The sequence below is a fragment of the Talpa europaea genome (genome assembly GCF_964194135.1).
Source record: "Talpa europaea genome assembly, chromosome: 13".
NCBI classification, from domain to species: domain Eukaryota; kingdom Metazoa; phylum Chordata; class Mammalia; order Eulipotyphla; family Talpidae; genus Talpa; species Talpa europaea.
In genome coordinates, this window is record NC_140080.1 from 80,524,284 (window position 1) to 80,549,202 (window position 24,919).

The 24,919-nt window shown below is 50.7% G+C and overlaps 1 protein-coding gene across 1 annotated transcript in view; it reads right to left on the reverse strand.

Moving 5' to 3' along the window:
- Positions 1–23,353, reverse strand: part of ZBTB7C (zinc finger and BTB domain containing 7C) — a gene marked incomplete at both ends in the record, with an annotated part of 86,193 nt that extends 62,840 nt beyond the window's left edge. Inside the window, one exon of the mRNA XM_084252111.1 lies at positions 23,193–23,353. Within this exon, the coding sequence (XP_084108237.1) occupies positions 23,193–23,353 (161 nt within the window). The remainder of the gene's footprint in view (positions 1–23,192) is intronic.
- Positions 23,354–24,919: the final 1,566 nt, after the last annotated feature.

Genomic DNA, 24,919 nt, shown 5'->3' on the forward strand with positions numbered 1-24,919 from the left:
CCTGAGCCTGGGGTCTTTCCTTGTGGATGTGTGGAATCCCGTGGGTGTTCATTTTCATGGACATCAACCTTGTCAAAACGGAAATCTAAATATATACACACTTATGCGCACTCATTGTACAGTCAAGAAAAAAAGAGAGGAAACGCAAATATATATCCTTGGTAGATAAATTAGCAATTTAGAACACTAAATTGCTGTTATGGACATTCTTTTTTGAGCCAGCAATTCTTTTTCTCCTTGTTATCTTAATAGTATGTGCCATGATTTTATTGCCTAATGTTAACCTCAGTATTGTTAGGTCTTTTTTTTTTTTAGATCTATTTTTTGTTTATACAATAGCTGGGCCAGAGGCACGGGAGGTGAGAGGATTCATCAGAGACAGAGTGGGGAGCAGAACAGGACTGAAAGCACTGCTGAGGGAGCAGCAGGCGTGACAGACAGGAGAGGTCTGCTGTGCCATGTGGGAATCCCCCTGGCTGGCGGGGAATCGAACCCGCGCTGCAGAGGCTGCAGACAGCACCGTGCTGTTCTCAACCCGCTGTGCCACCGGGGAGGCCCAGTATTGTTAACTGTCCAAAAAATGTTAACTGTCCAAAAAAAAAAAAAAGAGAGGTTGAATAAATTGAATTATACGTTAATATACTGAAATGAGGTGGAGCCATTAAAATAATATAGGTAAGTATTTTACTGGCGATGGGGTTGTGCCCATTTTCATTCCCCAGTGTCTGTAACTCCAGCCTACATGAACCCAACCCCAGCACCACAATGACCTCTCTCAAGGACAGAACCACTGCCTCCAGACTGCGAAGGGTCCCAGGACCCCAAAGGCAGAAGGGGCCTTTCATGGACCAACACAACCCTCCTTTCACAGACAAGTAAACACAGACCCAGAGTGAAGGGGAGGCAGGCAGTTCTCAGGCACCTGTGCAGTGAGGTCTTCATAGCCCCCCAGTGGGCTAGTGAGCAGCCTGCTTCCTGGGTAGGCCCCATGGATGGTGGATAGGGGCACAGCTGTCACAGGGGCAGCAGAATTCATTGTTACCCAACACATGGGGCTGAGTGTACCCCAACAGCAGCCATAAAGCAACTCGAGATGAAATCTGTGTGGAGGACAAGAGTTCATGGTCTGCATGTGTTTTGTTTTTGAGATTCTGGAAGAACTGCTAGACCTGTCCTTTACTTTTGATGTTGATTCAAATGACAATGGCTCCCCCTAGGTCAGGAGGTCCCCCAAAGAGGGTAAGTGGTCTGGCCTAGTTGGAGGGCCTCTGGCCCCTGGCCTCCTGCCAGCCCTGCTGGACTGTAAGAGACCCAGGAAAGGGCACAATTTTGAGGTCACCTTCTCTCTTCAGTCCTCAGGGCACATGAAAATAGGGATTGTCAGGTGCAAAGTCAGCTTTGGTCTCCAGGCTCTGCTGCGCTTGCTGCTATCTGTCACTGTCACCGCCAATCTGTAAGCTAGTTACACTGGGGTCAGCCAGGTGCTGACCTTCCTAGAGCTACCTTGGCTTGTTTCTTCTGAGCCAGAGCCTTTCCTAATTCCTGCCACTTGCCAAAGCCTCAGAGGGTGCTGCTCACCCCTCACCTCTGCTGACTCTCCCTGCCACCTGGACCTTGACTCTGTGTGCACGGTCTTTGGTTTCAGCCCATGTTTAGGCAAGCCCTTCATGTTCCCATTGTGCTCCACTGTCTGCCCAGTGCAAGCCAGGCTCCTGCCTCGCCGTAATACAGTGAGCCAACTGAGCTGGGGGGCGGATGATGGACAGCCAGTGCCCTCCGTGTGGCTAGGTCTGCTTTCACCCCACGCCTCTCCTCTCTGCTGCTCTCTCCATCAGGCTGCGCGCCCATCCTACCTGTCATGATGAAGTCATTCATTTAACACTAAGGCAAGGAGCCCCGAGAGAGCCGCTTCCTCTTCCCATCTCAGTCTACCTGTTCTGTACATGCCCCACGAAGGTGGAGAGGTTCAGAGGTGAGGCCTAGAAGCACTCGGAGCCAGAACATAACTTGCAGCACAAAATGGTGCTCATATTGGCAAGAGTAACAAACACCTGAATGGGTATGATCTTATACCTCTGAATTACAGTCAGTGTTATAAGCCAAGTTACCGCAATAAAAACAATACAATTAAAAAAATGGTGCCCATCACAATCCCACAATTTGCAAACAGAGCTGGGATGGCAGAGCCCAAAGGGGTGTGGTCATTCTCCCAGAGAGCCAGTTCAGTACACGCCCCTGTCTATGGTCTCCTATGGGCTAAGGCTTCTGCCAGTGCTGGCAGGCTCTCCTTCTAGTCTGGATGCCTCCAAATTCCCTCCCAGCGGGCATCTCCTTATCTGTCCTTCAACACCCTGCCTGGGACTTCATATCGAAGAGCTAAGCAATACCTGTCTTGCCAAAACTTCACTTTAATCATGGTACTCCCTGGCTCAAACACCTTCAGCATCCTCTGTCACCTCTGTGACTTAGTTATTCATGCACTCCCAAACACATGGTGAGCCCCCTCAGTCAGTCTGAGGCCCTGTGACAGCCATGCTGGCCACTGGGGCACACAGTAACCAAGAAAACACTACCCACACACCTTGGCCTGCCCTCCGAGCCCTCCATTGAGGGACCCACATTTCTGGCTGGATCCTATGTCTCCCCTATGTACACCTCCTACTCCAGCCAATCTGGGGTGCTCATTTTGTGGGTACCAGAGCTTGTCCCCGCTGTGTGTCTGCTTCTGTTGTGCCTCTTCTATTGCTGCTGAGATCCTTCAAGGCCCATTCAAGGCAGCACTTCCTCCACTAAGTCTTCCTGGTTAGCCCCACCAGGCGCCTAACTGTCTGGACAGAGATAATACGGGGCCTGCATCACTCAGTTCATCTATCTCTTCTCCGACCCTGTTGTGAAAGCAGGTCTTACTGCCCAAGAGGGCCTACTGTTTCTTCAGGGCCGTGGCTCTACTTTCTAATTCTTTTGCATCTCCCACGGTACTTAGCATATCCCTGGGCACCTGAGAAAGGCCTTCATTTTGACCTCTCTGAATGTTCCAGGGGGACATGGTCTGGAGATGGGGTAGAGCCATGAATCCAACCAGCTGCCCCCACCCTTTGCTGCTAGGATACAACTGCAGGTGTATTTTCAAGCAACAGAGGCTGTAAGCAGAACACAGCAGACCCTCCAGGGACAGAGCATGTTTTTGGCGCTTAATAAGCCAGTGGTCTTTCCTAGTCACAATATGAAAACAGATGATTCAAGGGTATGTTGGAGGCAAGACTGACCAGACCCACAGCGAGGTCAGTAGACAGAAGGCAAGGGAGAGGGGTACTAATCCAGGAGAGGAGGCCCTCCTGGCCTTGAGTGGCTCAGGGAGGGGTCACTTAACCTCTGTCCCTCAGCTTCTGCTCTATTCAAAGGCACCCTGCCATGAAGATTAAGAACTTGGGTAATAGAAGATTTGTGGGTTCAAATCCTAATTCAGTCACTTTCCTGATGTGTAGTGTTAGGCAAATTACTTGACCTCTCTGGCCTCAATTTCTTATTATAGAGTGAAAATAATTAATAGTCTTCACTGGGTGGTTGTGAAGGCCCAACATTAACACGAGTGAAGCATTTCAAAGGTACCTGCACCCTTATATACCCTGAGTCAGGGGCAGCTCTTCTTCGTTTTTTAATATCCAAAAGGGCAGGTTTATCATAAAGAAGGGAGAGAAGAACAAAGGATACTTGCTTAGACATAAGCCGGCAGAAAGAGGGCCCCCAAACAAGACAAGTTTGCTAGAGGAGAGGCCTGCATAGTCGCAGGCAGGCCACCTTGGGAGGAGAGCTGCCTCTGTCCCTTTGCAAAGGGAGAAGGTCAGTAAAGTGAAGAACCAGCACAGTCAGAGGGGGCCAGAGGGCTGCTGCCAGGGAGAAGGATGGCGAGAGGAACACCAGCACAGGCGCAGGTGGGCAGAAGGCTGCTGCCAGGGGCAGCTCTTCTTACTACACAACAGACTCACTCATGCATTTCACCTCTCAAAGCACGGAACTGTGGATGAAGCCTGTATGATGCCTAAGGAGCCTTCCAAGTGGAATGAATCTTTAGTAAAACATACCAAACTGCTCTCTAGAAAGATAGTACCCATTTATTTATTTTTTTCCAGACGGCATGATGGGAATATTCATTTCACTGCAACTTTGCTTGCCAACCCTGGCTACCCTAATTTTTTTTTAAACTAAGTTTTGTGAAATTGATGAATTTTTTAAAAAAGTGGTACCTTGGAACTCTAACTTGAGCTCTTTCCATTAATAATGAGATATAGTGATATCTCCTACAGGAATTGGCCACTTGCTATATTCAATCCAATATTTGTGAACTGGGGGTTCCTGTTCCTCGTTTACTCCACTGAGAGCTATGCCTGGCCGTTAAGGTTTATTGCTCTTTTTATAGGGCTAACTATTGACTTTTTTTTGTTGCCAAATGTGTTACAAACATATACATATGTTTTTAAACTTTTTAAAGAGTAAACAATGGATTGAGAGACCTAAAATATTTAGTCTTTGCCTGGTCATTCCCTTTCCAGAATTTTTCCTAAGAAAATAATCAGATTTTTGGAGTCAAGATGATCATCCTAGTGCTATTTATATCAGGAAGATTGGAAACTACCCAAATAGATCACTATTATGGTGACATTAATGTAAGCAAATAGTATGAAGCTATTAAAATGAGCTTTTCTGTGAAGGATGAGGAAATGCTCAAAGCTAAAATGGTAAGTTATAAAAACAGAATGTCCAGCCTACTGCCAATTTAGGTAAAGTTGAAAAAATATACACATGCTTTAAGGAAGGTTGTAAGAAGATATTTCAAAATAGTAGAGTAATGGGAGCTATTTTTGAGTAGTGGAATTACTTACACCTTAATCTTCTTTTTACTCTGTGGTTCTCCAAAATTTCTATAACAAATGTATTACTTAATAACTAAAAAAAGAGATTTACTGTTGTCATATCAGTCTCTCAAAATCCTGTGCCCATCAGATGCCTCACTTGAAGGCTTCTTAAAACACAGATGGCTGGATGGGGCCTCCCTGGTGGCGCAGGCGGTTGAGCAACACACTGTGAAGCTGTCCGCAGCCTCTGCAGTGCATGTTTGATCCCAGCCGGCTGGCGAGAATCCCACGTGGTGCAGCAGACCTCTCCTGTCTCACCCACTGCCCCCCTCAGCAGTGTATTTCGCCAGTCTGCCTGTTCTGTTCCCCGCTCTGTCTCTAGTGAATCCTCTCACCCTCCTGTGCATCTGGCCTGTACCCCGGTTCTTTATAAATAAATAAATCTTAAAAAACAAAAACAAAAACACAGATGGCTGGGCCTTACTCCGGAGTTTCTGATTCAGTAGGTCTAGGATGGGGCCTGAGGTTCCACATTTCTAGCAAATTTCCACATCATGTTGCTGGTGTAGGGAACACACTGTGAGAACCAGGGCTCTCTATATACTAAAGGCTATTTTTCTCCCCTTGTTTCTACCTAGGTGTGGAGCGCGAGAATGCTGGTGTCTAATCTTCTTAATCTTTGAGGATTGACGAATTGTTCATACCAGGTGAGAAAGGAGCCAGAACATGACCACAAGCCCAGGGGCAAGCACTCTCACTCCCCCTGCCAGCCCCACATTCTTGGAAGAAGTACGTTCTACACATTCCTTCCCTGAAATCACGGCACCTCCCTTTTCTCATTTCTAACCAAACGAACTCTGGAGAATGGGGGCATCTCTCACAAGTTTGTAGCTTCCATATTTTGAATGAACTTTCAAGGGTGACAGATGGGTCCTCCCAGCCCCACTACGAATCCTGGCGGGCTCAGGGAACCCCACAAGGCCTATCACAAGTGTCCCGTAAATGTGAGTTGGTTTGATGTGGTCTTGCCTGCACCCCAGGGACTGTTCCAGGCTGGGAAGGTAGGGTGAGAGCAGGGTTGACTGGGTCTGACCCTCTAGAAGCTGGTATTCTAGTGGAAAGATATACAATATTACAAAAGCATAATGACCTCATTGATGGGGATGAGCACCCTGAAGAAAATAAAACAGAGGTATATAATTGTCTCTAAGGACAGAGTGCAGGGTGGGGATCTCCCTTAGCTGAGGCTCAGAGAAGGCTATCTGAATCTGCACCGTGTTGGTCCTAAGTAAGGTCGGGGAGCAGATCTCTCCAGATCCCTTAGGCTTGTGATTCTCAAATGGTGACATGCACTCAGCCCAGGAATTTGGATTCAGTAGATCAGGGTGACGCCTGAGATGCTGCCTTCCCACCAGGCTCTCAAGGAGCACCTTGGGAATAGTGAGCCCCTAGGTCACAGTGATTACAGTGGAGAACCACTGAGAGTTTGAAGCTGGAGAGTGACAGATCCTACCGTGTTTTAAAAGATGATCAGGTAGGTAGGGGAGAGAATGTGAGGGGGGTGCTCCAAAGTTAGAAGGAGGGAGGCCCAGGGCACTGGACCAGTGAGGGTGCCAGTAGAGGGTGGGGAGATGGTCAGTCCAGGATCTGTGTTGAAACTGAGTCTGACAGGGCACCTGTGGGACTGGATGCTGGGTGAGAGAAGGGAAACTAAGGAGATTTAACCTGTCATCTCTCAGGCAGGTTTGCAGCACCCCACACAAAGCCCTACCCTCCCATCAACCTGTCAGGGATTCACCTGGGGACTGCACTAAGGGGCTCTTTGGCACTGTGCACACACAACCTGAGTTGCAGGTCTCCCCTGACTAGCCTGCAGGGATGCTAGGAAGACATAGGGTAAGTTTTCACACTTTAGTCCTGGGGCACCTGCTTGGAAGTGGGGGATCATGGCTGTAAGTGGACAACAGGCTTTGGGAGGTGCCACAGGAATCCCTGCCAGGGGTCTAGGGCTCCCACAGCCCTCAAAGGGCTACCTCCTAGTCCCGGGCCTCTTCTGGGGAGGATGGTACTTCCCTTGGCCCCTGCTCTGGTTCCTGCAGAGCCATGCGCAGGAGTGCTGGGCCTCCCTGTCTTGTGGTTAAAAGAGAGCTGTCCCTTCGAGACAGAGATCCAGGTCATCAGGAAGGCCCTGATCTGGCAATGATGGGTGGGGAAGAAAAAGAAGGTGGGTCACCCATCTGGTGGCAAAATCATTACGCAAACAACTCGCTGGCACCCATATTTGTGTCTTCACCTTGTTGCCAGTCTTCCCTTTCTAGGCACGGGCAGGCTGCTCTTGCTGTGAACCTTCTACAGCTGCCCTGGCCCTCCCTTTTTCCCTTTTGAGGTTGGTTTAACGGTCATTTAAAATGTACACATTTATTGTATCCTAGTATTAAAGGGTAATTCAAAACAGCACACGCTAGACCTCCTTGCTCACACTGATACACCTCCTCTGTTCTTCACGCCCTAGGAGCCTGCGTTCCCATTCATACAGGTGGGACTCTGGACTTAGCTGTGTGCAGAATGGAGGGGCAGTAATTCACATGGAAGCTTTGGATTGAGGGAAGAGTTTGGCCCACAGGCCTGGAGATAGACAGCAAAGACAGCAAGACGGATGGTGTGACTCCCAGCCTGGACTGGAGGCAGGCAAACCATGAAATTAGGGTTACAAGAAGAGGCTGAGGACTGTGGGACTGTGATGCCAGAGAGGGTGCAGAGAGGGTGATTCTGGGGCGCATGGTGGCTCTGATGTCCTGAGGGCTCTTGGTGGTCCCACGGAGCGTTCCTGCCAAACCTGGGAATTACAATCTGGGCCAACATTGCATGGGGCCAGGTGAGACACAGTGGCCCCTGGTGACTTACAGCAGTAACAGGAGGTTTCCTGTAGGTGAAGGTGAGTGCCAGGGTCTTCACCCTAGGAGCCATCGGATCAAGTTTGGATCTACATGAACCGACGGCCAGGCCAGCACAGTCCAGTAGAGGCACAGCTGCGAGTGCAGCACAATTTTTGTTCTGCTTTTTTTTTTTCTTAATTAAATGGCACTTCATAAATCCACTTCCACGTTGCTGTGCAAAGTCTGCATTTGTCCTTTTAATGGTGGGGAAATTATTATAAAGAAATCTTATTTTAATGAGGTCGGGAGCTAGAAGAGTTCCAGTGATGTACAATCAGCAAACTAGGATCTGAGGTGCCTTTTCTCCCCAAGGGAAGTGACGTCGCTTCCTCTCCCCAGCAGAAGGAAGGAGGAGGAGGCAATTGCCTCTCTAAAAGCTATACAAGGGGGTGCTGGCTTTTGTTCTGGGGGAGTGCACGTGTCTTACCATGAAATTGCACTTTCCAAACTGCCTATTGTTATCTTGTTGGTGAAACAACTGGTGGCTTTTGTGAAGTTGACTATGACATACAATGCTCTAGTGAGTGGACAGCCGATGATTGATATTACTATTCTTTTAGCTGCATAGATTGTTACCAATTTTTTTTTCATTGTGAGGTTATAGGAGCTGCTTTATCTCTATTTTATAGGCACATAGCTGCTGGAGCTGGGGGTGCCAGGGTTGGAGAGCAGAGACCAAATATTCCCTCCTGCCACGTGGCAAGTGGCCCTGTGTTCAGGGCCTTGAAGCAAGTGGTGCCATCACACCTGCGGTGCTGGGCAGCTGCAACTGATTCTCCAGAGTGGACCAGAGCAGCCGAGGCTGGTGAATGCTGGGAGCACTGGGATTAGGCTGACTCCATATATTACAACATCCTCTAGCAAAGTATCTGAAATGGGCAGCAAAGTACAAGGGGTGGAGCTGGCGTGGGAACACCCCAAGTGAGAGCACAGAACCAGCCACTTCAGATTTATGGGAACCAGAGATCAAGTTTTAACAAGTGAGATTTTCCTGGGAGGGGGGCGCTCCAGGGTGGGTATTTTTCACAGCGCAGGATTCCCACCCAGCTGCACATGAGGAAGAGAAACTGTCCATGCCATGCCCTGTGCCTCTGTGGCCCTGTGCCAGCTTCCTTATAGGTGCTCAGTAAATGAGTGAATGAATAGATGAGATGGGGGCAGCTTGTAAAAACTCACAGTCTAATCCCCACTCCTAAAAAGTTGGAATATTCCCTCCTGAATCCTGACTCCCTGCAGAAGGAAAGGGATCTGTGCAGCTGGGGGATAATTTTCTGGGGTTCCATCCAGAGGTGCTGACACCCTGACCTGCAGCATCTGCCTCTTAGCAGCTGTAGGGATATAAGTGAGTGATCCCAGGCACAGCAAACTCAGCAAGCTTGCTGCCCATGAGGACTGCCCCTCAACAGGGACCCCTGACTGCTCTACCATCACCTCTTATGAATGTGCTCGGTTCCAGGCTAGGGGCTATGAGGGACAGAGAAAGCAGTATAGCACGCACTTCCTGTGAGCAGGGGATTTACAAGCTAATGAGAAAGATGAATCACATAGAAGCCGTGGAGGTCACAGAGAGGAGCCAAGGTCCCCCTTCAAGAATGGCGGCCCTGGTGGCTGACAGTGTTGTGAGCAGTCAACCCTCAGCTCAGGACAGCCTTTTCAGGATCTGCCGGGCTGCAGGGCCACCTGGCCCAGTGTCACACCTGACCAGGGACGCTGGCTTTCACTGACTGCCTGCGGCATCAGAGGTTCTACAAAGACAGGGACAGACCTGAGGGGGCCATTCCAGCTCCAGAAATCCTGAGGGGTTGCAGGAACTGTTTGGTCTGCCTCAGGGCACTTCTCTCCTACCCCTCCTCTGACCTTTGACCTCTTGCAGGAGGTGGTCCCTAGGATGCTATTAACAAATACCTTCCCACTAAACTCTGCCTTCTGATCAGCTGCTCAGAGTGCCCAGCCTTGGAGAAACAACAGCTACATTGCCTGGTCTAGTTCACACACTTGCATTCACGGTTAATCCTGTTGTTCAGACTCTAAGCGCTGGATGTAGAAACGAATGCTGTTAGATGCAGCCTTAAACTACAGCTCTGCCTAGGAATTCTTAGGAATGTGTTTATTGATGAATTTGCAAAATACAAACACACAAATATGTTACAGTCTTCTTAATATGAAAAGTTATTTCTCTTGCATTGTCTGAATGATGCTTGGCTCTGGGGCCCTGATGGACAGGGGGTGATGTAGCCTGGGGACAGTGAGATTTTTTTCCCTGCGGGGCTCAGCCAGAGAGGGAAAATGCCAATTAAGGCAAAGCTGTCTGTGAGGAATCATTTTAGTTGTCACATTAACCCTATGACCTGGGGATCACAGGTGGGGTACTATCGCCCCAACTCTCCAGGTAAACAGGGCCCCTTTAATGGGTATCTGTCCCTTTGGGGTGTGGTAGCCTCTGCCTAGTGATGTTGAACTCCCCAGGCCTGATGAAAAGCCAAGCAAAGTCTGATGTCTAGCTGGCTCTCTGGGACACTCGAGCGAGCCTGAGATGGGAGGAGGTGAGACTAGGTCCCCCCCGAACTTGGCAGGAGACACCAGGCAGCAAGCACCTTCACCAGCAGCCAACAGCAAAATAGAATAGAATCTGCGCCATGATCCTCAGAGCCAAACAAAGGGCAACCATCCACCTTGGGAAAGCATGCTGTTTTGTTGGTAATCAATTTTTTTCAGAGGCTTTTACCACTAAATTATTATTGATCTTATTGTTGATTAAATTAACTGATACTGCAGACAAGCTGACTGGGGTGGGGGTGGGAGAGTCTGCACCTGTCCCAGTTGCCCTGGCCAGCAAGACCAGGCACCAGGAGTTCCAGCTGTTGAGGACCACAGGAGTCTTTGGGGAAGTCTAGCAGTGGTGGCTGGCTGGTCCCAGGGCCTTGGGAGTAAGGAGCCACTGAGCCTCACTCAGGGCTGGGCGGGGGCGGGGGGGGGGGGCTGGGACTGGGCACTGGTTGTCTGTGAATGCTTCTGAGCCTGCCCTGGAGCGGCTCCTAGTCCTCAAGGAGCAGCTGAGAAACCAGGAAAGTAGAGGCACCTTTTTGGGAGCTGGACGGGAAGGGTTATGACATTCGTGCTACAGCCCCCTCTCCCAGGCCCCTGCTTCACTGAAGCAGCAGTGACAATAGAGCGACACTCAGGAGGAAATCTTGGGCCAGGGCCAGGCAGGAGCAGCAGCTGCAGACCTATGCCCTCTGCTTTCCACTGCGGGGCAGGAGAAATGTCATGGCCACTGGGGAAAGGAGAGGCTCTTAGTGGGGGGTGGGGAGGGTGACTAAACCTAGAGATTTGTTATACCAGAGCTCTGAGTTGTAAATTGTTTTCAAAATTATGGTTACTCTGTACCAGATGCAAAGCATAATTTATTTTTTTAATTCCTCAGCTCAGAAGGCAACTGTGAATTTTCCCACTGTACAGATGGATAACCCGAGGCTGAGAGGTTCTAGGAAGTGAGCATGATCTTGTGGAAAGTGCATGAGCCGAGGCAGGAACTCAGGTCCAAAGGGACAAGACTTGGGACCAGGTGGTGTCCCTGGAACAAGGCCCCAACCATGAGGGGTATGTCACCTCTAGGCTGCTTCCCAGACATTTGCTTCTGCACCCAGAGTCCTGGGCTGCAGGTCATTTTGCTAGGGAACCCCTTTATCATGGGGCACATAGTCAGCCTTCTATGCCTGGGAAACCCCATTCAAAGTCATCCTGTCTCCTCCAGATGCCAGCAGCCTAGGGGAGGACAAGGGCGGGTGCTGGTGGAGAGGATGCAGTGGCAGCGGGAGGGGGTCTAACATGGCCAAGTGTGGTCTTGGGGGCAGGCAGGGCCTGCTGTTGCCTGGTTCCTCTCTTTAGGTGGTCCCAGAGGGTGAGGCCATCCAGAGCAGCCCCAGGAGACAGGGTCCAGCAGATGCCCCTCTGGGTGGTTTGGCCACCGTGGGACGGCCAGTACGTTCGCAGGACATGTGCTGTGGACACCACTTCCCAGTATGCTTTGGGCAGTGATCCCGAAGGGCCTGGCCAAGAGATGAGCAGCCAGCATGTGCCAGCAGGGGGCCACTGAAGGGGCACCCAAGTTCTGCAGCATGTGCTCCAGGAAGCTTTGCAAACTTGGCCAAGACCATTCTTTGGTGATACGTCATTTTTATAACATTTGATCTCTTCAAAGGATAGCATTTTAAAAGTTTACATACTGATGTTTTCTATTTCCTTTATTAACTCTCACGCAATTCCAACCTCTACCCCCACCCCCACCCCATTGATGCCTGGTAATAATTACTTTGAAAACCTATTATACGGCAATTCTTCACTATCACTGGTATATCAACTTAGTCTAAGAGCAGGCCAGCATTTTGTCCCAGGAGTGTAGACGGGTCCAAGGAGTGTCCTATTAACACGTCAGAATAATGGTATCTTCGATCTATCCCCCTGACCCAACACCCTGGGATTTGAAGACAGCCCTGGTGTGTTGCCCCCTCCATGCCCATCTGAGCAGGGCTCAGAGCCCAACACCCTCCTCCTGCCCCTCACCCCCCACTGTGACCCCTGTGGCTTTTCAATCCAATCAATCCCCTGAAATAATTGTGAAGCTTCTACAGAGCACAGCTCAGTTTACTTTCAAAATGTCAGACAGTGCAAGCCCCCAGGGCCAAATGGAAACCCTGATCTAGTTTCCTGTCACCTGGGACACCTGGCTGGAATGGGCCCTTGGGAGGCATCATCACAGTTTGTCATGCCTTGCGGATAACACTTAGGGAAGAGGGGAGGGGTGGGGAGCAGAGCTCCTCCGGATTTGCAGTTACTGGGTCTGGTAGACACAGTCCTGGGGCTGAGCATGTGTGAGAGGCAGCTACAACCTCAATGGCCCCAGGGACCAGAAGGTCACCTCTAACTTCTTGCATGAAGCACCTGCAGCCCTCCGACCTGAAGAGGGGGGGAGGTGGGAAGTAAAGGGATGGAGAAGGAAGAAGAGGGATAGGAAGAACCTTCGATGTTCCAGGAAAGGGCAGTGAAAGGGGGGTTGGTCTAACAAAGGCCCTGTCCACCTGAGGGGAGGCCAATACTTACAGGTGGGCATGAGGGGCTCTCTCATTCGGTCCTCACAGCAACCCTATGAAGTTTTACCCCCATTTTACAAATGGGGAATCATAGCACAGAGAGGGTCAGTAATAGCCCAAGACCACAGAGCCTATTAAGTGAGAGCTTGAACTTGAACATGACTGAGTCTGTGTCCAGAGACTGCTTTGCCTCAGTCCCACCTCAGAAAACTGTTCTGAAGCTCCCCGAGCCCCGACACCCTCATCCCTTTGCTCTGATTCTGAATAGCACCCAGACCCCTCAGCTGAGTGGAACACTTGACTCTAGAAGCTTGCTTTAGTTTTTATTTTTCTTTAAAGATTTATTTTATTTATTTGTGCATACAAGAACTGGGGTGTAGGCCAGAGGTATGGGGCAGAGGGTGAGAGGATTCACCAGAGACAGAGAAGGGAGCAGAACAGGCGGATCTACTGAAATGTACTGTTGAAGGGAGCAGCGGGCGAGATAGGAGAGGTCTGCTGCTCCATGTGGGTAGCTCCCAGGATATAACTCATGCCGCAGTGTCTGGTGATAGCTTGATGATGTTGAGACTGTGCCATCAGGGAGTCCCCTTGCTTTAGTTTTTCAAACTGTGATCTTAGCTGGGTGAGCGTATGATAACCCTTTGGAGGATAAGGGGCAGGTGGGGGAGGGGGACAGCAAAGGGCTGCATTTGTGTCCTCTCTGGGCCCAGCACACAGTAGGGGCTGCTTCTGTCCTGGCTGGTGAGGCAACACCTTCCACGGTTCCACTGGCTGTGGGGAGGTCCTGTGGGCTGGGGTTTCTCCTCCCAGGGCCCCATCTATCATCTCCTCTGCTCCCCCACAATGGAGTTCACTTGGCCTGGCTTTTCATCCCAGTGTGAGCTCGGGGTTGGCTGAAGCTCAGTCTCTTTGCTCTGCTGGGAGTGTGGAGAGTTCACCACCATGTTATTGGAAAGGCTTCCAAGAGCTGGAGGCCAGGTTCACTCAGAGGGTGCACCACAGGGGTGGGGGCGGAAAGAGGGAGGGGTCAGGAAGGGAAGAGCCCCTCAGTGGGGAGCACGGACAAGCCAAGAAGGCAGGGAGGAGGAGGGAGTGGGAGCCACTGCCAGCCGGGTGTGCACAAAGGGCAGCCAGGGGCCACCAGCCCCCCAAGGGCCCACTGTCCCAAGGCCCACATCCTCTGGAGCACCCCTTAAGCTCCTGCTTTGCCTTTACTCCACTTGTTTCCCAGGCTACTTGGCGACGGTCACACCCAGTGTTATCTTGAGGAAACCCAGTGGCCCGCAGAGAGGTTTGCCCACCGCAAGCCTCTGGTCGATTCAGTTCAATCTCAGAAGCCCCTGCAATGCACCCCAACTGACAATGCTCCCCAAGATGCCCTCTGATCAACTCACCCCTATGCTGGGTCCTCTCATGCACAGACCTCATAGGCAGCTGCCAATGTTGCTTGATTAAGTTGGTTCTAGGCCGTCCCCATTCCTATGTAAACTGCCCCCACACATTGCCCAGAGTCAGGCCTCAAATCCCATTAGACTGCACACGGGCAAGCTTCCTATTTCCTACAGACACTCTTGAAGGAGCGATGTGGTGCCCGTATCTTACACACCTTAGTGTGAATTAGTAGAGAACTAGTAGAGAATTAGTGCCTGTGTCTTCCACACCTTAGTATGAATTAGCATAGAGCACTGGCTTTCTTGTAATAACCAGGTTGGATCAGCACCAGGAGAGGATGAGGTGAGAGTTCTGAAGGGGTGCTAAGAGCTTGGGTGGGGTGATTTTGGAACATGGCAGGATTCCTGGATGGGCAGGCCACAGGAGGCAGGCAGGGGGAGGAATTTGAGCAGTGAAGGAATAGCATGAGGGCACCAGGAAAGAAAGTTCATTGTAAATGCCTATTTTACTGCCCTCCACAAAAATGGCCAAAATGCAGTGATGAAAACCTAGGGATTAAGAGACACTTAGCACATCTTCATAACTTCCCAGGCCTCTCTATGCAGTCAATGTTCTTAGGGTGGAGGATTCACTAAGGAAACACACACACACACACACACACACTCCAAAGGCAAGCACAGCAATGCCCAGAAACTACCTAAACATGTTTGCTCCATGCTGCCAGTTGAGGAGGCCTCTCGGATCAGTGGGAGGCAGATCAAGCTTGTTTCCCTTAATTGCAACTTCTACCCTTCTAGAATTTCTCCTTCTCTGCAGGTCCAGGCCACAGAGACATTAATCCTTATTCAAATGGACCTTCAAGTTTCTTCCTTCATTAGGAAAAAAAAACAAAAAAAAAAAAAACCTCTCAAAATACCCCAAAGCAGCAGCTCTAATGTCACCAGGAAGGGAGGAGAGGGCACGGGCCTCACCTGGTCTCTCTTGTTGGAAGGCAGAAATGCGACCCTTCATCCCCTCCTCCCCAAGGGCCTCCCCTCCCCCTCTCTCCAACAGCTTTAATAAACAGTGATTATTTCAGTCCTCAGAGCACAGCTGTCCTGTGAATTGTCCAGTCAGGGTTATGGGGTGGGAGCCAAGGGCTGGCGCACAGAGCTCAGATCTCCGAATAAACTGGCCTTTCCTTGCCCTCCTCTGAGCCTCCTCCCTAGCAGGTGGGAGTTGAGGAGGGCACCTCTCTGGCTGAGACCAGGCATGACAGAAGCATTTTCTGAGCAGCCCCAGTGGGGGAGGGTGGGGAACAGTGCTTGGAGACAGGGTGAGAGGCGGCGTGGGCCTACCAATGTGCCATGAACTCAGGCCTCCCCAAACACCCCTTTATCCAAATCAGGGAACTCTCAGATGCTCCTCTGAGGATTAGCCTCTGGTTGCCTCTCTGGTTAAAATGTGCTGGTACATTATTTGAGGACAGAAATGGAGCATTAGATGAATTTTCATCTATAGAGGTATTTGGTAAATGTTGGTTAAATGGATGAATGAATGACAACGTTAATATTAGAAGTAGTAGTAGAAACAGCTCTTGGTGCTTCAAGGGAGGGCAGTAGGGACATCACTGAGAGGGTTGGGAGAAAACAGGTAGCAAGTCAATTCTAGCCCATCAGGTTGAGCACGTGGCTAGCCAGGGGCACCTGGCCTCTCCGCAGAAGCAGGACTCCAGAATCAAGTGGCTGCATTGGCACATCTCCTGCTAAATCCTCCCCCAGGAATTTGGGACAATTGTCTGCTGAGAATATGACTCTCAGAACTGTCATAGCTGAACTTCAGAAAACTCTACTCAAGAGCAGTTTGAATTTTGTCCTTGTACAAGTCAAATTCAGCGACTAAACAGGCCCACACAGAACTGTTCTGCTTGAGTCAGCTGGGTGAGTCCCCTTGAGGATCGCCCCTTGAGGATCACTCCTCATTTTCAGAAAGGGAACTGATACCTGCAGGGATCAACCTGTGTTCTCAGACTTCATCACACCCCCTGCAGGCGCCTGGTCTCCTCCCCAGAGATTCTACTTCAGGCTTCTTGGGTGAGACCTTCCACCTGCCATGTTTTAAAAGGTTCTCAGGTGGTTTTAACCTGGAGTTGGGTTTAGGGACTGCTGGATTAACCACTAGCTTGAAGGTGAAGAGTAAGTTAGTAGCAAAGCCAGGTCCAAGCTGTTCTTGGGTCATCCAGGTCAGATTCCATGAGAAGGACTTCTGAGAAGCTAATGGAATTCATTTCGGGCCCAGGTTTGCTTGTGCTGAATGTGATGCCACAGAGTGGTCGCTCATCAGGACTGCAGCATGTTCTGTGTGAGGGTAATTTTTTGTCATCCTTGACAGTCTTTCAGCAAATGGTATTCCCTCTACCAGTTGGCTCAAATTTATCTTTTTTCTAATGTTTACTCCACTCGGTCCCACAGGTATAAAAATGGGATAACTTTGTTATTTCGCCACAGAACTGAAATACTGGTATGGAACTTGGCACCTAGCTACACCAAGTAGCTTTGATGGATCACCAGACCTCGTCAGGGGCTCACAGTCCTAACAAGAAAGGGGCAAGTTGGGTTCGCATCACCCAGCTGCCACTGGGCTCCCTAACAATTTTCTCTGTGGTCCCAAAGGAGTCATTGAACAGAATGTAGAAAGGCTGAGATATTAATTAAGTCTCCACTCTAAGCCCCAAACACCGAACAGCTTGTCCAATGAATGCCACATACATTTCCCTTTATGTTAGTGCTTCCCCTCCTGCAAATTGGCTGCCCACCGTGGATGCACCTGAATAGAGTGGGGCAGAGGGAGTGGGCCACACTGTTGACTCTCTGGAGCCTTCTCCAGGAAAAGAAAGTAAGAAGGAAGGCCAACCCCTGGGTCACTCCATGGGACCCTGCACTGTCTTATAGGAACTTATAGAAAAACCTGTTGAAAGTCCGGGACATACAGAGAAAACACCAAGCCCTATGGGATGATCAAGAATTTCAAATGGTGGGCCTCCCCGGTGGCGCAGCGGTTGAGCGCTGGGTTGCGAAGCTGCCCGCAGCCTCTGCAGCGCCGGTTCGATCCCCGGCTGCTCCCCAGCCACCGGAGGAGGGTCCCACATGGCGCGCAGACCTCTCCTGCCGCCTGCTGCTCCCCTCAGCAGTGTCCTTCGGTCCTTCTGCCTGCTCTGCTCCCCGCTCTGGCTCTGGTGAATTCTCTCACCCTCCCGCGCTTCTGACTGTACCCAGTGCTTGTATAAATAAATAAATAAATCTTTAAAAAAAAATTAAAAAAAAAAAAGAATTTCAAATGGTTCTTTATAGGTAAGGCAAGCAAACGTGATTGAGCTCATTTTAAGAATATTTCCTGGGTGCCACTCCTTGAACACAGAAACGCTTTGAGAATAGGACGGCTAAAATTAAAAAAGGCAGATGTAATTAACAAGTGTTGGCGAAGTTGTGGAGAAACTCGGATTTTATACCCTGCTGCTGCGATGGCCCAGCCATCGCGGGAAAAACAGCCTGGCAGTTTCCCAAAAGGTAAAATGCAAAGCGACCACATGATCCAGTCATTTCACTCCTGGGTATAGATCCAAGAAAAACACAAACCTATGTTCACACAAAACCTTGCACATGCATGTCCAGAGCAGCATTATTGGCAAAAGGAAAACATGGAAACCACCCAAATAGCCACCTGCTGGTGAATGGCAACATAAAATGCCACGCAGCCACACAAGAGACATTATCTGGAAATAAAAGGAGATGAAGCCCCGATGCATGCTCCAAAGTGGATGGACCTTAAAGACATTGCGGGAAAGAGACAGCCAGTCCCCGAGCATGTACTGTAGGGCTCCACTGAGGGAACATCCAGAGCAGGCCAAGCTATGCAGAGACAGAAAGATTACAGTGACATAGGACTAGGGATTTGGGGTGAATGGGGAGTAACTGTGGATGGGCATGGGGTTTCCTTTTCATGTGAGGAGACTATTCTAAAATTGATCATAGTGGTGGTTGCTCAGTTGTGTAAATATATTAGAACCACTGAATTGTACACTTTAAATGGGTGAATTGCAGGGTTTGTGAATTAGTTCTCAATAATATGGCTATTAAAAAGAGCCTTTGAAAAGCTCCTTATTGTTTAGGTTGCGCTTAATAGAGCCATCCTCTGCTAGGCTCCCTTAAGGCTTGAGGAAGGCAACAGTAACTGGGGTCACAGTTCCCTCTGCAGGGGCCTTTACCAGTAGCTCCTCAAAGACGCCTAGGCCAATCTCTTATCTCCAGAACAACTTACCAGAATTGTCAGCCAGAATCCCTGGCCAAGAAAACAAGAGCCCTGGGTGTGTGTGTGCATGTGTGTGCAGGCGAGGCAGAATGTTCCTGAAGACCTAGTCCTGTTCTATGATATCACGTATGTGGGAAGGTCACGTTTGCATTCACTTCTGGTTTGTATCTAATTTGTAAAAGCTGACTCAAGGTTGCACATGCTTTTATCAGGCAACTTTTCCAGTTCGGGGTCTCAGTCTTGTACAGCTTGAGTTGTTCTGTGGATGGACTTAACTCTTGACTGCTGAAGTGCATCCCCGCCTCAGGCCCCTGCCCACACAGGAGAGGCAGGCTGCCGTCACGCAAACTTTCCTATAATGCACCCCGTGTGGACAAGAGCCAGGTCACCAGCAGGGAAGGGCTCATCCCCCAAGAGGGACGCTTCCTCTTCCCCAGCTGGCCTCCTGCACAGTGAAGGGGGTGACGGGGCTGCTGGGTGACAATGAGGTAGAAGGAGGCCCAATCTGTCTGGTCCCTTGCCAAGCACAGCCCCAATGGAGGGGGCCTTCCCAGGGGAACAAAAGGGAGTGTGGCTGAGGGGAGCAGACATTCCTCTCGCTCTAACACGGGCTTGAGTCTACAGAAAGTTAAGTTATGCTCTAATTGTGAAACTCATCCATTGACGATAAGTTCTCGCTTCAAAGGAATTACTCCTCTCACTTCATCCTGGCACCTGGGGTCGATCAGTATTCAAATTTATTAAGCAATAATGTGCAGAATATATGGTATAAAGGGCTTGTTTCATCACCCCACTCCCCAAGCTATTTTTTGATTTTTTTTTTTTTTTTGGCTAAGTCAAGAAAAGTCCAACCAGTTAAAAAAGCAAAACAAAACTAACAAGCACTCAAGCGTGTGCATACACACATACACACACACACACACACAGTAAAAATCCTTTGTGGAAGTTACTATGAGGCAGGCAGCTTCGGAAAGGAAAAACACAATCTCTGACTAATATGAAGGAGACTCCAAATTGCTCTTGGCAATAATCTCTCAACCCCAGATCCCCTCCCTCTATTCATCTCCACAGATCCCAGCCAAAAGAAAATAAACTGAGCAGCTCCCTCCTGGCCCAAAGTGTAGGGCTGCAAGGCGGAGCAAGGACTACGACTAGCAAGCCAAGCGCCCCAGCAAGGCTACACCTGTGTAATTGCTGTAAACATGGGGCTGGGTGCTTATGCTCCTATGAAGCTGATAATACCAATATTAGGAGAAAATATCTTTGCTCTGTCACCGTAACATCAAATAATCTCAAACCCAAGAGATAAGGGGGGTGGGGGGAAAGGAAGACCAAAGAAGGAAAAAGGATCCTTCTTGCAAGAGCTGGTGTCAGTTCTGGAGAAGGCAGGCCCCAGATCATCACTCATCTGGGCTGAGCTTCCAGGCAAGATTTATCAGTTCACCTTCCCCATGGAAGGATAGTTAATTTTAGAGGTAGTTATCTTACACCTATTACACCACTCAAGATAGAAGGAGAGTTAACAGGCTAAATATCCCAGAATATTTATGGCTGCTCTGTCTCAAAGATCCATGTGACAACATTTTATTAGGACAGACATGTCAGGTCAGCTAAAACAGAGGTGGATAGGAGCGTGGAAGTGGCATTGACTGCGGAGATGGACGTGCATAGAGAGAGGTCATTACAGCTGAGCCCTGCAGCACCTGGCAGCCCGGAGTGAGGCGTGAGCTGTCCTGATAACTGGGGATACTCAAGAGACCCAGGACAAATGCCCCCAGTGTTGAGATGAGGAGTTTGGAGCCAAAGCTCCTGCCCTGTGTGTGTGGGAGGACTAACCCAGCCATGGAGGACTGCAGCCGATGTACCCCGAGAGTGTATGGGGGTAGCTCTCAGCTGTGGGCACTGCTTTGGAGGGGCCAGTCCACTTGGAAGCTGCGGGGTGGTCTTGTCACCTCCAGCTAAGATGTGTTAAAGCTAAAGGCTCATTGAGGAACATACAATTGTAAACAATCTGAATAACAGGGGCTCAAACAGCTGCCTAGGCACTGAGTGCACTCCATGTCCTTCGAGCCAGGGACCAGTCCTTGTGACTGTGACATGGAGACGGTTCATCTTCCCACCTCGCCTCTTCACCCAGCCTCCTGCTGCTTCTGCTGCATCATAGTAACCCTTCTGCACTACAGTCCTTCCTATTGCCTTGTTGCCCCTCAAGCCCATTGAGGGATGTGCTTACTACTGCTAAGCCCATTGCCAGAGGCCAGCAAGCAGGTGGGACTTCACTTACTGTTGTATGCCCAGCACTTAGCACTGGCACCTGCATGTACACAGTGGACAACATGATAGTTGTCAAATAAAGGATGGGTGGACTAAATAAAGGGAAAGAAACTGAGGTTCGAAGGGGGCAATAATGCATATCACACGTACATACTATTTTGTGTTGTATTATCATTATTCCAGGGTGCTTCTCCAACTAAAGGGCAAGATTCTAAAGGGTGTGTGGTATAATAGAGAGCTTTGATTCCTGGCTCTGCACTAACTAGCTGGACAGCTTACTTAACTCTTGAATTTCCTCATCAGCAAAGCTAATGATTCCCATCTGACATATTCATATGTAGGTTACAGGACACGGCACATGCCAAGCAGAATCTGGCACAGGGTAGGTGGTCTCTGAATGTCCCAAGCCTTCCCTCCTCTCCCTGCCCCTCTCAGCTTTATCTCCCAGCACTGACACAACAGGCTTTTGCTCCTGTGGTCTCCCCCTTCAAGGTTCTACCCCAGCGCCGGCTCCTATTTAAATCTTTCTTGACCTCTCTGGCTGCCGAAGTGCTCTTCTCAGATCCCAAAGTGGCTCTCCCAGCAGCCTGTCGTGGACACCTGCTCACTGCCTAGGTGTTGCTTGCCCTGTGCAAGTCTCACCTCTCTGTGCCGGGTGCCCCTCGAGGTGGCTCAAGCCAGAGTGCTGGTGGGCTCAGAAGGTGCCCGGTGGGATACAAATCTACCAATTTCATGAAGCTCTGGGACCCAAGCAGGGGCCACAGGGCCCGTGGGGTACTAGGCCATGTGGTTCTGTGTAAGGAGCGCTGGACTCAGCTGTCCCTCCAGGGCTCAGTCCCTCACCTGTGTAATAGGAGGTGGAGGAGGGTGGAGACTGCCCTTGCTGTGGTCCTTGGGGGAGTTTAGGAAACAGCACTAAACAACACACCCACAGAGACACAGTACAATTAACCCTGATCTCTTTTTGGGGGAGGGAGTCTTTTCCCTTCCAGCCCATGTTGGTTCTTGAAGAGGGTGGCACTCGGCTAACTTCCTTCCCTGGACGTCTACCCATAGGAGGTTCCTGAGCCCTTCTAATCCCCAGGAGGACTTAACCAGTGAAGGTGGGGGAGGGAGCAATGGAGCTGAAACTTGAACCTGGCAGGGCTTCTGCCCTTCCTCTCCCTCCCCTTCCACAAAATCTATCGAATCTGGAGAAAACTGCCCGATTGTTTCAACCACTTCCTTTGCATTTTCAAAATTCTGCCTTCAGAGGGATTGGAAGGGTTATGCCACCAGTTGGCCAATGAACCGCGGGAATGGAGCTGCCTCCAGTGCCAAGCCAAGTACCAGGGGTTAAAAGAAAGAAGGCACCAGTCCCCTGCCCACCCACCCACCCGCTGCCAAACAGAAGCCAGAAGCCCAGACAAGGGAATCAGATGCTCTCACCCCAGCTCACCCAAGCAGGAAGAACACTGCCCTGGGTACTCAGTGCCTCCTGGGGCTGCATGCGTGTGTGTGTGTGTGTGTGTTGGGGGGTGGGGGAGGGTTTGAGCTGGTGCCAGAGTTCTTCCCAGCACCACAACTGCGGTGCCTGCCTTCAGGGAACCAGGTGCTCTGGAGGGTGCTTGGAGCCTGGGTCCCTGCCCTCCCCACCTGGCTGCCTCTGGGGCCAAGACCCCAGCTTGACTCCAGAGTTACCCTCTCCCAGGTCCCAGCTGGGAGGTCCCCCACCTATGCAGCTCAGCCTGGACGTGAGCCGGGACTTCAACTGGGCGGGCTCTCGCTTCCCGAGTGGCTTCTGCCAACGCCTCCTTTAATTCTGCCAGTCTCCAACCTCCACATCTGCCAGGAGTTGCCACAACGATAACTTTTCCCCAAGTTTTGGATCTGATATTGGGGAGAACTAAGTTTTTGCTGTTGTTGTTTTGTTTTTCCGGGGGAGTAATATTTACATCAACAGTATCTCTCTTCAGCCGCCTGGGTCTAGAGTCACCTTTACGCTCCTGGCCGCCCCTTCTCCACCCCCAAAAGCCTGGCCCCAAGGGCCGCTGGCCATGACCAACTGCGTTGCTTTAGTCAGAGTTCCAGACTGCGTCTTGCGTTTCGCTGGGGGGTGCGCGGCTGTGCACACTCCCCCTTAGCTCAGGGACTCGCGGCCGGGTTACCCCAGCACACTGGGCTCCAGCCCTGGCGGAGGTTTGAAATTTCTCGCAGACGCCGCCACTCCCGCCTGGCGAACACCCCGCAGAGCTGCCACTCGCGGCCAGAGGGTCCCGCTGCACCCAGCGAGAAGAGAACCCCCCCGCAGCGCCCAGGGCGCCCCGAGCTCTCCCACCTTCTCCACTGCCCGGCCGCCCCGGCTCCCCGGTCCCCACCAAGCCCTGGCTCTGAACCCGGGTCCCGCAGACCTACCTGGCTGCCCCGGGGCCGCGCTGGTGCCGGGGCGGTGTCCTGAGCGCCGCCAGGGTCCCGGGCGGGGAGTCCACGCGGCAGCGCAGCTCAGGGGCGCCTGCCGCAGCCGGCGGGAGGTTGTCATTGATTCGTGCTGGGCGAGTTAAGCCATTCCAGGAGTGGTTTGGAGAAAGCACTCCCTCCCCTCCCTCCAACCAGAAGTATTTGGCAGGCGGCCCCTTTCTCGTCCACCTGTGCTGTTAAGCGTGGGACAAGGACCGATTTCACCAGTGGCGCTGGATGGCTCACTCTGCAACATGCAAAGTAAGCGCTTTCCTAAAGGTGAAGCAGAAATGAAAGCAAGGTGGGTGGAGGGTTTTCTCTCTCCTCCTTCCCCCTGGGTCTCTCCATTTGTTTGTTTGTTTGTTTTTCCACTCTAATATTTCACAAAATGTCTTGCCGCCTCTCTCAAGCCAGGGATAGCTTTGTGTGATGATTGCTTTATTGAATTCTGCATGCCTTTTATTGTTAGAGGCAATTTTATTTCCATTTGTCTGAAACCCGACCCCAATACTATTACTAGAATATGTTTTCTCCTTAAAGGGGTTGTAAGGGTAACTTAACCAAATGCAACACGTCACAGCAGCAAGCGTTCAAGCTGGCGAGCCAAAAAGGGGGTAAGAACCAGGCGGTCCAGGTAGGGTGCTGAGGTCTGAGGTGGGGGCACCCACTTTCTCCCCCACAGCAAACATACATATCACGCAGGCTCTCCTTTGCCTTGTCCCATTTCTAAGACTGACTCAGAGCTGCCAACCAGAGACCCAATAGTCCGAGGGGTGGGCCAACCACCAATCACAGAGGCGTGGTGAGCACCCTCTCCCAAACTGTTCCTTAAAACCACACACCACGCCCTTTCAGAAAACTGCCAGCAGGGAGGCTCCAGCTACTGTCAGCCCTTCCCCTGGAACTGTCCCTCACCTGGGGGAAACTTTAACTCCTTGGTACCTTGGCTGTTCTCGGAAGCAGAGGAGGGATGAGGGGGTGATCTTCCCTGGTGGCCAGGTTCCCCCGTGTGCCAGGAGGGAACCAGCATAGAACAAATGAGAACAAATGAGAACAGGCCCATTTATGGCCTCTGTCCGCTCTTCCATGGCACACCCTTGAGCACCCCAAAGCCAAAGGTAAATGCTGCAGTTACCTTGGTCTATCAGGCCAAGGCCCAGGTTGGAATGAGAAGATGTTCAGATTAAAATATCTCCTCCAACAGGTGCCCCCTGCCTGAAATCCCAGGGTTAGTGATTCATTCTTTGTGGGGCACACCCTGAGGAGAGCCTGCCCAAATTGCTTCAGGAAGGGGCCCTCTCTGAAACTGCAAATAGCCTGGTGAGTATCTACAGGGTGAAAGGAATCTCCACAGAGCCAGGAATGAGTTTGTCAGACCCTCCAAGTTATGGTGGGTGGGCTGTGCAGGGTGTGAGGGGACAGAGAGGTTGGGAGCCAGGCTGGTGAGGCCTGTGGGGGAGGGGTGCTAAATCAGGGATTGGGGGCACTGAAGGTCAGGGGAGGAGCTCACCAGGGCAGGTGGACTGTTTCCAAGGTTGGATGACTCCATAGCTTTTTATCAAAAACCACACACTCCCGGAACACCCAAACCAAAGAATGAAAAGTCAAATCCCTTTGTCCACAAAGTCACTAATTAAATATCCAATCA